At 49.6% G+C, this 13,947-nt stretch overlaps 1 protein-coding gene and 1 long non-coding RNA gene across 3 annotated transcripts; one reads left to right on the top strand and one right to left on the bottom strand.

Annotated features, from left to right (window-relative positions):
- The first annotated feature begins 2,175 nt into the window (after positions 1-2,175).
- Positions 2,176-5,133, top strand: LOC126510390 (uncharacterized). The gene is made up of 2 exons (XR_007594360.1): positions 2,176-4,384; positions 4,499-5,133. It is a non-coding gene; the product is annotated as an uncharacterized lncRNA (long non-coding RNA).
- Positions 4,761-11,625, bottom strand: Mrps23 (mitochondrial ribosomal protein S23). 2 transcript variants are annotated; one of them, XM_050156925.1, is made up of 5 exons: positions 11,466-11,624; positions 10,538-10,708; positions 6,292-6,369; positions 5,841-5,967; positions 4,761-5,419 (listed from the first exon to the last, which is right to left on the bottom strand). In XM_050156925.1, exons 1-5 carry the CDS (start codon positions 11,507-11,509, stop codon positions 5,324-5,326), a joined length of 516 nt encoding a protein of 171 aa, XP_050012882.1. In that variant the 5' UTR covers positions 11,510-11,624; the 3' UTR covers positions 4,761-5,323. The 2 variants fall into 2 exon arrangements, with proteins under 2 accessions (XP_050012882.1, XP_050012883.1); XM_050156926.1 differs by lacking the exon at positions 5,841-5,967 and having other exon boundaries at positions 11,466-11,625.
- Between the last annotated feature and the right edge of the window lie 2,322 nt (positions 11,626-13,947).

The raw sequence follows: 13,947 nt of genomic DNA, 5'->3' as shown, positions 1-13,947 counted from the left end.
TTTTTTTTTTTTTTTTGCTCTTCACTTCCAAACGTATATTTATTTATTCATGAATACGGTGCTGGAAAGAGATAGTAACAGCCAAATATAGGAGCCAGGGCTATACAGTGAGACCCTTGTCTTTTTTTTTTTTTTTTTTTTATCAGGACAAGGCTTTCTGTGCGGCCCTGGCAGTCCTGGAACTCTGCAGACAAGGCTGGCCTCAAACTCAGAAATCTGCCTGCTTCTGCCTTGCTAGTGCTGGGATTAAAGATGCATGCTTGCTTGCCCGGCTGAGACCCTTGTCCTAAAAAAAACCAAACAACACACAAAAGAGGTAGTTACTTTGGAGGGCCAGGATTGAGAGAGTCAAGTGCTCACACAAATGACCGGTGTGGGCAGCACAGTTCCGTGTTCTTTCTTATCTGCATTAATCTAAGGCAGATTCCTTCCCAGCCTTCCTAGACACAGAGGGCAGAGACTATGCCAAGCCTCCAGCTTCTGCTGCCCTCTGATCAGTGAGCTGGGTGCTAAGGGTGCAGGTTTTTTTGTTTTGTTTTGTTTTGTTTTTTTTGGATTTTTCGAGACAGGGTTTCTCCGTAGCTTTTGGTTCCTGTCCTGGCACTAGCTCTTGTAGACCAGGCTGGCCTCGAACTTGCAGAGATCCTCTTGCCTCTGCCTCCCGAGTTCTGGGATTAAAGGCGTGCGCCACCACCACCCTGCTAGGGTACAGTTTTTTACAGATTAGGAAACTGACTCTCCTCCCTGCACGAGACAGCCATAGGTTTGGCTTTTGGTTTCTCTCGGGCGGGGGTTCCCATTGCTCCCCACTGCCTCCCTGCCTCCACCTTCCCTCCCTCTTCCTCTCCATGAAATCTACAGATGTGTCATTGAGTAAAGAGTGTTCAGAAACATTGCTCTGGGCAGTCTCCAGGGCCCAGCAGTTAGCTCCTTGCACACCCCGTCCCCGATTCACATACACCCGCAGGCCTCTGCCATTTGTCCTGTGGCCTGTTCCCTCCCATCTCTACTCCATCCCATCTCTACTCCATCCCAGTAGTACCCTAGGACCTCAGCTTCCAAGACCTCCTCAGAACATTATTTCACAAGGACACTTTCCAACCTTGAAAAACGAGGTACCTGGAGGCAAGGAAATAACGCTCTTTCAGGTTGAGCAGCGTGAGAGCGCAGCGCCATCTAGTGGTACCGCAGCTGACTACTCCCGGGCGGTGACATTTTCAGACAATCAATATCTCATTATTAACCATAATCACAACCTGATGTTTACTTTTGGAGATGTGTTCTGGCAAGGGACGCACGTGCACTTTTCTGCCTGATTCCGAGGCCTGCGATCCTAAATGCCACAATGACTATTAAACAGTGTCCTGCCAGTAAGCAAACAGGAGGGAGCCGAGATTGACGGTCTCTTTTTCATCTAAGCTGCTCACCAAAAACAAAGCATCCGTTGAAGCCAGTGACCTTTCACTAACTGCTGGAAGGCAAATGCTTGATAAATAATAAATGGACCCCTACTCGATGTTGCTTGGAACCATCTTTTAATTAAAAGAACCGAGCAGTGAGAAGGTCAGGTGACTGATGTTTAAGTTAGAGTCCCGGAGAAGCGTCAATCAAGGGTAAAATTAAGCTTGAAATGCAATGTGATTGTCAGCTTAGCAATTCAACAACAACAACAAAAACTCCCGATTCAATCCCCCGGTGGGAGGAAGCAATGGTAGCTGACGGTGGCGTGTTTCGGGGACATGACACTTTATTCTCTGCCTCCTGTACCCTCCCCTAGCAACCTTCTCACCAGGCCTCAGCAATAGCCACTCTCCGGGCATACAGTCTCCACAGAAACTGCCTTGGAGCTGGACTCATCCAATCAGGGGCCAGCATGCCACACTGAGTACTACCCTAGGAGTGACATGGAAGCCATTTCTTGTTTTTTTTTCCACGTCCTCTGCCAGCCAAGGTGACCTCCACCAAGTGGCTCATGGAAACGCCCTGGCAGCCCACAGCTCACCCAGCCTCTGGAATAGACCTCCCGAGAAGAGGGCAGGGAGAAACGAAAGCTCCCACTTCCTGCCCCGCCCTCACTCCGCCACCTCCCACTTCCCTGCCCGCCCTCACTCCGCCACCTCCCACTTCCCTGCCCGCCCTCACTCTGCCACCTCCCACTTCCCTGCCCGCCCTCACTCCACCACCTCCCACTTCCCTGCCTGCCCTCACTCTGCCACCTCCCGCTGTCAGGGTCGTGTTGTGTCAGATGCCCTCACTCCAAGACAGCCTCTGGAAAACTGCCAGCCCAATCCAGTTTCCTGTTAGGCTCGGTCACAGCCAGCTCTGAAGAGAATGGACGAGGTCCAGGGACTCCAAGCAGGCCACATCTGGATCCTCTGGAGCTAGGCGGGTATTGGTTGAAACTCAGGGAAAACTTTATCAACCTACTTTAATGGCTGAAACTTGTGGCAATCCTCCTGCCTCAGACTCCTAAGGGATGGGATTAGATATGCACTGCCACACCTGGCTTCAATTTCATGCATGTTATGTGTGCTCACGTGTGTATACAGACACATGTAGAGGTGAGGACTCTCACTGACGTGGCTATCTCCTCAGCCGCTGACTGCACTTTGATTGCCTTTCTCCTTCCTCCCCTGAACTGAGAACACCTCCTGTGTTGTCCCCTGCCCCTGCCAGCGCCGCCCCACTGCCCCCACCGGTAGCTCATTCATTCTCCAAGCTCCGAACCTTATTCCTTTATTAAAGACTTTGTCCGTTTCCTAAATATCCAGGCCTTCCATCCCTGCCACCTGGGCACTGAGCCATCACCTCCACCCAAGCAGAATTAAAGCCCTATTCCCTGAGCGTGCCGATTCCTTCCCCATTGGCCCCCTCCTCATAACACCGCCCGTCTCCTGGTCACTCGGGTTTGTAATTGGGACGAGCCACCTCCTCTCTCCCCTCTCCCCTCCCAAGTCCTGAGCAAGTCTTCTGTTACCTGGTGCTGCTTTCACCACACAGCTTCCCCGCTTGCTTTCCTACCCATCTGAGCCCCTCCGTGTCGCTGCCAAGGCCATCGCGGTCCGATCCACACCCGTGAGGAAACCAGTAAGCTGTGCGTTCGCCATCTCAATTCACCTCACGGCGCGAGCCGCAAGTCCAGGCACAGCTTGCCCTTATCTTGTCAGCTGGTGACTGTGATGGGCACAAGGTGACACCAGGACAAACGGACATCCAGAAGGACCCGGCTCTTCAGGCTTGTCTTCTGCAAAGTTCACTGGAGCCTGGCCGCCTGCTTCCGGCTTCAGCTCCCCAGCTGCTCCAGCTCTTGGGAGGGCCTGCTCCTGAAGCTGTTCAATGCTTCAGCGCTCACAAAGTGAAAATGTCTGTCCTTGTTTGCGCTTAATAGGAAGGAAATGCTTGGAGCAGAATGCAGGCCACGGGAAGTTCGGTGCGAGTACAGGGGGCAGACTGGGCAGACAAACCATACTGAAGGTCTGAGTGCCGGCCCTTTGGGGGTTCAGCAGGGAGTTGATGCTCAACCTGAACCACAAAATTCCCAAACCGAGCCACCATTTGAAATAGAAATAATTTCTAAATGGGGGGACGGGGTCCAGCACAGTGCACAGAACTTTCCAGGTTCCCCCAAGCAGTATTCCAAGACTAATCCCCCGCCCCCAACCTCTACCAAGCTTCCTTCTGTGTGACTATGGCTGTACATGCACATGTGGGAACCAGGCCAACCTCAGCTGTATTCCCCAGGTGCCACCCACCCTGTCTTTGAGTCATAGCTGTAATTTGGCCTGGAGCTCACCAGAGGCTAGCTGGCTGGGTCCTGGGACCCACTGACCATTGGGATTATGTGTGTGGGCTGGCTTCTACTTTTCACGTGGATGCTGGGAATCAAACTCAAGTCCTCTGACTGAGCCTCTCCCTGGAGCCTCTACCACAGGTTTCTACGGCCGTTCAAAAGCCTATCCTCGTCGCTGCTTCTTCTCAGTCTCATTGTAGACTCTCCTGAGGCAAGAAGGGAGCAGCCGGAGAGAGGCTTCTGCACAAACCGGGACTTGGGTCCCTAACCTCACAAGTCCCTGTGGAAGCAGCTCTCCCCCCATTTCAGAGCTATCCTGAGTCCCTTCCCTTCCACAGGCTGACTCAATTTCAGAACACATGGAGAAAAGCATTCTCACACACTGATGGAGAAGCAGAATTCAAACAATAAAAACCCAGAAATGTAATGACTGGAGGAGGTGCTGAGCCAGCTCCTGGGCTGCCCTCCTGAGAACAAGGCCTGCGGCACCGCTGTCAGCTGCTGTCCCCAATCTTTCCAAGTATTTGGGATCCAATCATGTCTAATATCTTCAAAAGGATGGGATTTGCTTCTCCACCTGAGTCGTGAGGAATGGTAAGGCAGGAGCAACGCTGAAAGCAGTGGAGGCTAGGGCCTTAATGGCCTTCACGGAGCTCTCACGTGCAATGAGGTGGAAGGCTAAGACACGGGTGTTGTTCTTTCATCCAGACAGGGAAGGCCTGCACTCAGAGAACTGTGTGAGAAAACCACAGAGACTGAAGATAAGAACACCTGAAGCTGCTTTTGACTACAGATGAGAACTACTACCCACAAATACAGGAGCTGCATCACAACGGTCATCTCGTTCACTAGTAAAATCCAGTATGATGGAGCAGACTGGGGAGGCAGGGTGCTCATGGAGAAGGCCATCAGTTGCCCCAAGCCTTGCCATCTTGGAAATCCAGGTACTAATAAAAACAAAAGTCTTGAGTAAGGTGTGATCATTTATTCATTCAACAAACATTTCCTAATGTTGCAGCCTGTGAGCTGCAAGCCCATGCTAATCACCTCCAATACACTTAACAATGACATTCGAGTGTGGCTTTGGTCTTCGTTCGCATCAGACAGGTCCTCAGTCTTACTGCAGCTGGCTGGGCCTGTCAAGCTGCAGTCAATAGCTCTATAGAGAAAGTACAAACACCACCTGCAGATGGAAACACTTGGCCAAGGGACCGCACCATGTGGGCGAGTAGAATTCTGCAGGAGGGATCCAGACAAGAAAATGGCGAGGTTCAGATGCAGCAGTCCACAGCCAGCATGGGGCACCTTTAAAGGCTTCCTGGTGCTATTCACTTTGAAAGCATTAGAAAACTCTTATCTAACCATACCGTGAAATAGAAGTCCACAAAACTGGAGCTTTCAAAGCACGAGACTGAGATTCATGACAACCCAGAAAGAGCAACTGTGTGAAGGCCTGGGATGGAGACCAACAGAACCTAAGCAGCTCAGTGAGCAGTGTCCCAGGTGGTGGGCAGGCTCAGTGCACAGAAGGCCTCAGGGAGGGGAGACAGCCGTCCTCGGCTCCTGCTGCTCCAGGGCGTCTTCCTGAGGCTGGTTTCCTTCCAATAGGGCACGGGGTCTTGCCCGGACCTGTAGGGTTTGAGGGTATGTGACTACTTCCAAGAAACAAGCATGTCTCTCAGATGCTGCCTGTGTACATAGCTGGCTGCAGCTGTGTGACTAGGCATACATACTCTGGCATTAGGGAAACATTTAACAACGACATCTCACATCAAATTCTCTTATGACAAGCAGCAAGTGCACAACAATTTCTCTAGAACCACATTCTAAGAACCCAACAGCTATAAACAACACAGAGTCCCACACATTCAATACAACAGTATCTGACCTGGGGTTAAAGGTTTCAGGAAGCAAACCACCCCTTTTACTGAGAGACAACACCAACTGAAATTACTTTGTGTGTGTGTCCCACAAATACACAACTGAGCACATGTGCTCCTGCTGAGCTCCACCCCCGGCCCAACGCCAGCTTTGACAATTAGGAACTCACCACCCTTGCTTCTCCTACTCGTCTTAAAATGACACCTTCTGCCAGCAAAGCCTTCCCCGTCTCCACAAACAACTTTTCTTCATCTGTCTCTCCGAGATCCTGCAGTTCCATGTACTTCTCCACAAACCTGCAATTTCCAGGCGCATGTTGGGGCTGTGGTGATATCTGCCACACAATAGCAAGCAAGCCCCAGAGAGCTGCCTAGAGAAGCACCCTTCACACACTCCTCAAAAATGACAGCTTCGCCAGGCAGTGGTGGCTCACGCCTTTAATCCCACACTGGGGAGGCAGGGGCAGGCGGATCTCTGTGAGTTCAAGGCCAGTCTGGTCTACAGAGGAGCTCCAGGGCAGCCAGGGCACAGAGAAACCTCGTCTCAAGTCTGCCACCCGCCCCACAAACCAGATGAACCCTCAGGGGAGCTTGATTTACTCAGGCCGGGGAAATACTTACCGTTGACAGGTAGATTTGAAGTTTGGGTTGAACAGATCAAAAGCTTTGTGACCAGATCCATAGGCAGAAAAGAATTTCCTAGAAAACACAGAAACAATATGAATCTCCAATTAAAGGCTATGGGGAACGGGCCAGAAGGACCGCAGAATAACTGCTAGACCCTGAGAAGATACAGAGCCTAAACCAAAGAACAAGGCATGCATCAAGTGAGTCAAAGGAATCTCAGTGAGAACGATCACTCCCTCTCCCATCTGCCCCAACTTCCCTGCTCTCCTCTCAGGGAGCAGGCTTCTCATGTGTCGCCACGTTCAGAAAAGCCCACCACAGATAACACTACAGATGCTTTATTCCGTGTGTGTGTGTCTGTCTGTCTGTCTGTCTGTCTGTCTGTGCATGTCTGTGCCACGTGTATGCTGAGTGTTCGGGTGCACACGGAGGACAGAGCAGGACATCAAGTGTCTTCCTCCACCAGTCTCCACTCCAGTGCTTTGAGACCAGGTCTCTCCCTGGCCTGCGAGCTCACCACTTTGGCTAGGGTGGCAGGCCAACAAGCTGTCAAGATCTGCCCCCTAAGGCTGAGGTTATAGGCACACATAGCCAGGACCTGCTTCTCACAAAGGTGTTGAAGACTCACACTGGAGTCTTCATGCTTCCACAGCAAGTGCTCTTACACAATGAGCTTTCTTCAAGTCCCCAGCCACATTCTTAACCCAAAGAAGGGGTACCTATCTTCCTTATTTTTAATTGGGGAAGCATCTGTGTATCAAAAATTAATCCTTGCTGGGCCTTTGAGGTGACTCAGAAGGTAAAGGCACTTGCCGCCAAACCTAACAACCTGAGTTTGATCCCTAGAACCCACATGGCGGAAGGACAGGGCTCCTGTCAAGTTGTGCTCTGACTTCTACATGCATGCTGTAGAATGTACTCAATAAAATACATTAAAAACTGCAAAATCCCTAAGTGTACCAGTGACAGTGCGATCAGTCAACGACTATCACCACGACGGTCCCAGAACATTTTAAAATTACGTCTTAGTGAGTGTAGGTGGTGCCTGTCAGAGCACACGAGCGGAGGTCAAAGGACAACTTCAGGGATTTTCTCCTTCTGCCACGTGGCTCTGGGGCTTGAACTCAGGTCATCAGGCCTGGCAGCAAGTGCCTGTATCCATGAGTCCCCTTGCTGGCCCTCCAGAACATTCTGCTCAGCCCCCACAGAGGCCCAGGATCATGAAGCACTCACACCTCTCACCCTATAGCTTGTGTTTTTAGAGACTATCTCAAATCAGCGCAGAGACTCTTTCTAGTCCTTCACACCAAGACTGTTGCAGAACACCTGCGCTGCCTGGCGCAGTGTACCAGTCAGTCCATGGGATAAATCCATAAAAGTGGGGGTGCAAGGTCAAGCTATTGCTATTTATATGTTAAAACAAACAAACCAAAACCAACCTTCCAAACTGCCCAAGTGCTTCTCCAAGCAGCTGTGCCAAATTTATACTCAGGCAAATTCTATAATACACAAGTGCCTGTTTTCCTGTTTCATGACCCTTGCCAAATAGATAAACTGGAAATTATAATTACAGTTTCAGCACCACCAACCATCCCCCCCAAAAGAAACAGAATGCCATTAGACATCTTTTTAAGCCTGACAGCAAACTGGATTCCTTTCCTGTAGACCATTCACGCTCTTTGTCCATTTTCCCAGGTAGTGCTTGCTATGAATTAAGAATTCCTCCGTTGAAAGCCCAAGGTGCAAAAAAGTAAAGCTGGGAACTCTGAGAGTTCATCAGGTCACAAGTACAGCCCTTAAATAAAACAGTATTGGTGTCCTGAGGGAAAGACAGAAGGCATGCTTCCTTTCTGTTCTCTCCCAAGTAAGGACACAGCAAGAAGACAGCACTCTCAGAGGTGGGAGATATCTCTAAGTCCAAAGCCAGCTTCATCTACCCAGCAAGTCCCACCCACTCTGGAATCAGAGTGAGTCTCTAAACCAAACAACCAAATGGATCCGTGGTGGCTCAAGGGCTAAGTGCTTGCCCAGTATGTACGGGAATCTGAGTTCACCTCCTAGGACAGTAAAGCACAAAGAGGCCACAATAAGTGAAGCAAAAAGTCGCCTGACAAATACGTGCCAGGTGCTGGGATTATACACCCATGCCCTTAGGCTGTGACATCTGAATTGCTCTTTATTATTTAAAAGAAAAAGATGTTTAAGGACATTAGAAGAGCATTTTCCAACACTATTTAGGTTAGAAGGAGTGGAAAGCAAAGTAAAGGACACATATTTTCATGTGTCAACAACACCTGATTAGGACTTTAAAGGTAACTCAGAAAATAGGGCTGGCCTGGGACCGGCAAGACGGCTCAGTGAGTAAGAAGGGTTTGCCCGATGACAAGAATTCGATCCTTGGAACTCACACAGTAAAAGGAGAAAACCAACCACCACAAGTTGTCCAGACCCTACATGTATGCTCACAAACATGTGCACAAGTGCACACACACTAAATAGACATATAAATGTAGTGAAATATATATATACCAGTAACAATAACAACAACAAAAAACCTCAGATGTGGTATCCTATAGTTGGGATCCCAGAAGTCAGGAGGTAGAAGCAGAAAGACTCCAAGTTCAACATCATCCTGGGTTTAAAATAAACATTAAGATAGTTGAATTTACAGAAAAAGACCTTCCCAAACACTCTAACCATAAAGGTAAACAGGTCAACACAAACAAAACTGGTAGATGTGACTATATTTTATATCCTAGTGCCTAACACATGTAGAACAAGGTTTGACAGAGAAAAAACGGAAAACTTGTAAAATGAAATAAACAACTTCTATACACTAAGAAAGGCATTGTGGTGCTAGAGATGGCTCAATAGTTAAGAGCACTGAACACACATGGTACTCAGATAAACATTCAGGCAAAACTTCCATTCACATAAAATTAAAAAAAAAATCTTTATTTAAAACAAACAAACAAAACCTCTGGCCTCCAGGGGGCACCTGCACTCACAGACCTGTAGCTAAAAATAAAAATAAATCTTAAAAGCAAAAAAATATCCGGAGGCAAAGGCAGTTGGATCTCTGAGTTCAAGGCCAGCCTGATCTATGAAGCAAGTTCCAAGACAGCCAGGGCTACACAGAGAAACCCTGTCTCGAAAAACTGAAGGAAAAAAAAAAATGTAAAGAGCATCTCCCCTCACCTTCACAGCTCTGATACACTCGTGTCCCGTCTCACGGTGTGAACAGGATGCCGGGGACAGTGCTTCCAACGTGACAAACCTAAGTTCCAGGAGCTGCCTTCAAACCACTACCTCAAAAGACAGGGTGATGGGGGATCTTTCTTCTTTGTGCTTCCCCTTTGTTTCTCAGTTTTATATGATGAATATGTATTAATACACCAGACATGGCGATACATGCCTATAATACATATATAATACATGCAGAGGCCGGAAGATCCCGTTTCAAGAGAGAAAAAAAGAAGAAATAGATGCTAAAGAAATAAAGTACCCAAGCACTTTCTTCAAATTTCTGGGGATGATTACTTTAAGTGCTTTGCAGTCCTAAGCACCTTTCCTGTGTGGCTTCAGTGATTGCTAGATGTTAAATCTACAGACCATATTCTCTGATTTCCACTTCCAAAGAAGCAGATGTGGTGGCCAACTGAAGCCTGGCGTCAGATGTTATTTCCCAGCTCTGCCACCCTCCTGTGCAGCCACAGGCAGTTAACCCTTGGGCCTCACAGTGCTCTTGAATAAAACAGAGGAATGAGAACCGCCTGTCGACAGGGTTAAAGTCTATGAGCTGATGTCTGTGAAGGGTGTATCATGGTACCTCACAAAAAAAGACTGCCAGTAAACAGACAACTTTAGCTGCAATGTTCTGTCAGTTTGGGGGCTCAAGATTCCACTTCTTAGAACTTCTGTTTCCGCTGGGCGGTGGTGGGGCACACCTCTATTCCCAGCACTTAGGAGGCAGAGGCAGGTGGATCTCTGAGTTTAAGGCCAGTATGGTCTACAGAGTGAGTCCTAAGACAGCCAGGTCTACACAGGGAAACCCTGTCTCAAGCAAACGAGCCAACCAACACTTGCTTCCTCTCACCAGAGAGGAGGAGTGAGATGGCATGTCTTCCTTACAGGACCAACCCCACAGAGCAAGCCCCTGTCAGCTGTTAGCAGACTTGGACAAAAACCTTCCTTTCTGAAGGTCGGCTGCACAGCACTAACTACAGGGATCGCCACTCACGCTCGAATCTGATCCTCGCGGTAAAAGATGTCCTGGATTTTAGCTTTGGCTTTGCCATATCGCAAACGGGGTCTTCGGAAGACAGGTTCTCTGAGCGGCGGAAAAGCCTTATATATGTCATACCACAGAGGTTTCTCCTTCAACACTCCAGCACGCATCAGATCCCTCGTCCTTAGAGAGAGAACAGAACCAAGGTCAGTCGATTATAAGAGCCTGCCAAAGTCCCTGAACCAACTTAGGGCAGCCAGAGCAGCGTAGTTCAGGTGAGCTGAGCAGGGCTTCCCACCTAAAGGAGACATGGCCACATCCCACAGCCACCTAGCAAGGATAAAGTGTTAAGTCCTATTGTTTAGGTCTCACGTAGCCTAGGATAGCCTTAAACTCTATGTGCAGTTGAGGATAACCTTGAACTTAGTGCCTCCCTGAATTTCTCCAGGGCGAGGATTACAGCGTGTCCACGCCAGGCTGTCTTTTTGTTTTGACAAAAGCTCGCCAGTAGCCTGACTGACCTGAACTTAGCTACGTAGCCCAGGCTGGCCTCGGTCTTGTGGCGATCGTCCCGTCTCGCCTCCCGAGTGTTCAGAGTACCGGCATGGGCCACCACACTCAACTTGAAGCCTCTCCATCTTCTTGCACACATCCCGCCCCCAGCCCGTCCACCGTCCCATGGTGGAAATGCAAAGACCGTCCAGTCAAGCCCTTCAGCCTCTTCTTTATCTAGACGCCTTCCCCGAAGTGGGGTGGCGAAAACACAACCTTGAAAGTGACAGATCAGAACCCCAAGAGGACATCGACAAACATTCCGAGCCAGGAGGGAGCACGAGGGCCTCTCCGGGCTCGGACACCCGCAACCGCGTCCCGTTCCGGCCACGCCAGGTGGGTCGTGACCCGCTGGGAACCCTGCTCACGCCCGACTCGGAGCACGCACCGGGTAAACACGCTCCCGATCGTCTCCAGCCGGCTCCCCGCCATAGCTACCTAGGGCAGAAAGCCGCTAGCTGTTACCGGAAGCGGAAGTGGCCACAAGCAAGTGAAGGGGGAAACAAGCTGCGGACCGAACCGAGGATCACAGTCCCGCCTTAGCGGAGCCAGAGGGCGGAGCCAGACAGAAGCAAACGACGGGCTGAGCGGGAGCGCTCGGTTACTCGTGAGGGGCGGGGGGGGGGGGCTCAGACAGAAGCAATCGATAACCGAGCCGAAAGGGCGGGAGTGCGCCAAAGCTACGCAGGAGTAGTAAATGACTGGTCCAGGGCTAAGATTGAGTGTGGCACTTGCTTTCTTCTTTCTGACTGTAGGAAGCTTCCTCCTCTCCGGCAGATCGGGCAGTGTGGAGCAACACAGTGGGGCTGGCGGAGATGAGGCACTCCCTGCAGTCGGGAGAGCCAGCCAATCTTGGCATTTGAGGTCATAAGCTCCAGGCTCGATTAGGCCTAATCTTAGCCAGTAAGGCTACGCAGAAGGAAACTGAGACCCAGGGAGAGGCGAAGTCACTTTCCCAGGAAATACAAGCGTCCAGGTCTCCTTCCTTCAGCGGGGCTCGCTGGAGCAATCTGCTTTCACACTCAGCGAAAAGCTGCCTGCAAGCAGCGTTTCCTCCGCTGGAGGCGTCCCTCGCCCGCCCGCTAGCTCTGGAGTTCAAAAAGTGGAAAGCGTTCGGAACTAACGCGTTCGGAGGAGGAAGCTAAAAAAAACTTGGGGGAAAATAAGCTGTCGGTGTTCAGCTGTTCAAAGTATGGATTTGGAGGGACGGATGCCTTAGATCAGGAAAAGCACTCCGTAGAAACTGAGTTATTTCCAAGGTGTTTGTGTAGGGTCATCGTTGTTGATTGTAATGACAAGATTAAAAATAAAAACTCCATCTAGCTGGAGAGAGAGTTCAACAGTTAAGAGCACTGGCTGCTCTTCCAGAGAACCCAGATTCGAGTTCCGGCTCTCACACAGTGCCTCGTAACCACCGGTAACTCCACTTCAGTTCCGGGGAATTCGATGCCCTCTTCTGACCTCTGCAGGCACTAGGCACAGACAAATATGCAGGCAAAATATTCATACACATATAATCAATTAATTAGTTAGTTAGTTAATTAATTAATTAAAATTCATCAAATGACCTGTCCGTGGTGGTGCACGTCTTTAACCCCAGAACTTGAGATGCAGAGGATCTCTGTGTGTTCGAGCTCTGCCTGGTCTACATAGTGGGTTCCAGGACAGCTGGAGTTGTGTAGGGAGACACAAAACAAACAAACAAAAAAGTGGCTGGAAAATTAGAGTTCATGCGTTCTATGAAACCTTATGCAGCTATTAAAATTAACAAAACTAGGTCCGTCTGTATTTACCTAGATTCGTGTCCATGGCTTGTGCTCAAATGAAAAACAAAAAACAAAAAAAACCCTGCATCTCTTGAGTGGAATTCCATCCTGTAAGAGGGGAAAAAGAAAACACCCATCCACAGATGCCAATGTTTATATGAGGATAAAATCCGTGCCAAAGAAAACCAGACTTCAGTTATCCCCCTCCCCCCCCCACCCGCACAAAAATGCAAGTGTGAATTCAGAGGTGTTTTTTCTCTTTACTTTGCCTTGTAAAGAGTCTGTATTCATATGTAAACTTTTTGACCCAAAGAATGTTTTGACCCAAAGAATGTTTTGAGTCACACACTAGGTCTCCAAGGAGCGCCTTATCTTTCTTTGTCCTTTGGAAAAAGCATGAGGTCATCTCGAAACCCTCCCACTCCAAGGGAGGTCCCAGAGGGGAAGGCAGGGAAAGTTTTCATTATCTCACAGATAACTCCGCCTACCCACAGCGTAGCTATTATCACCCTCATTAAGGATGAGAAAGCAAAGCCGCAGGAACTAAGTACCTTTGTCTGATCTGCCACTGACAGAACGGGGCTCCAGCCCAACCTGGGCACTTTCTTGTACCCCACAGTGCTACCTTATCTAGCCTAATGCTGGAGACTGGCAACCTGAAAAGACTTTATTTACCAAGCCGGGCGGTGGTGGCACACGCCTTTAATCCCAGCACTCGGGAGGCAGAGGCAGGTGGATCTCTGTGAGTTCAAGACCAGCTTGGTCCTGGTCTAGTTCCAGGACAGGCTCCAAAGCCGCAGAGAAACCCTGTCTCGAAAAACCAAAAAAAAAAAAAAAAGACTTTACCAAAACTGGCCTTAGCAACAGGAGCTGCAGTGACCTGAGGCCTGAGCTGAAAGGTGGGCATCACTGCTGCCTCCAGACTCTGGACCAGGGGCTGGAGTGGTGGCAGATCAGTTAAGTGCACGGAGGGGACCTGAGTTCCCAGCGTCACAACAGCCTGTAACTCCACTCCAGGGAGACCTGATGGCCCTGAAGTTTGCCGGCACCAGCCTGCACCTGTACTTCACACACACACACACACACACACACACACACACACAC

Source organism: Alexandromys fortis, unplaced genomic scaffold (genome assembly GCF_014885135.2).
Source record: "Alexandromys fortis isolate MF-2015 unplaced genomic scaffold, M_Fortis_MF-2015_v1.1 scaffold_31, whole genome shotgun sequence".
Classification (NCBI taxonomy): Eukaryota; Metazoa; Chordata; class Mammalia; order Rodentia; family Cricetidae; genus Alexandromys; species Alexandromys fortis.
Note: the sequence above shows the minus strand (reverse complement) of the source record. Positions and strands in the feature narration are given on the sequence as shown.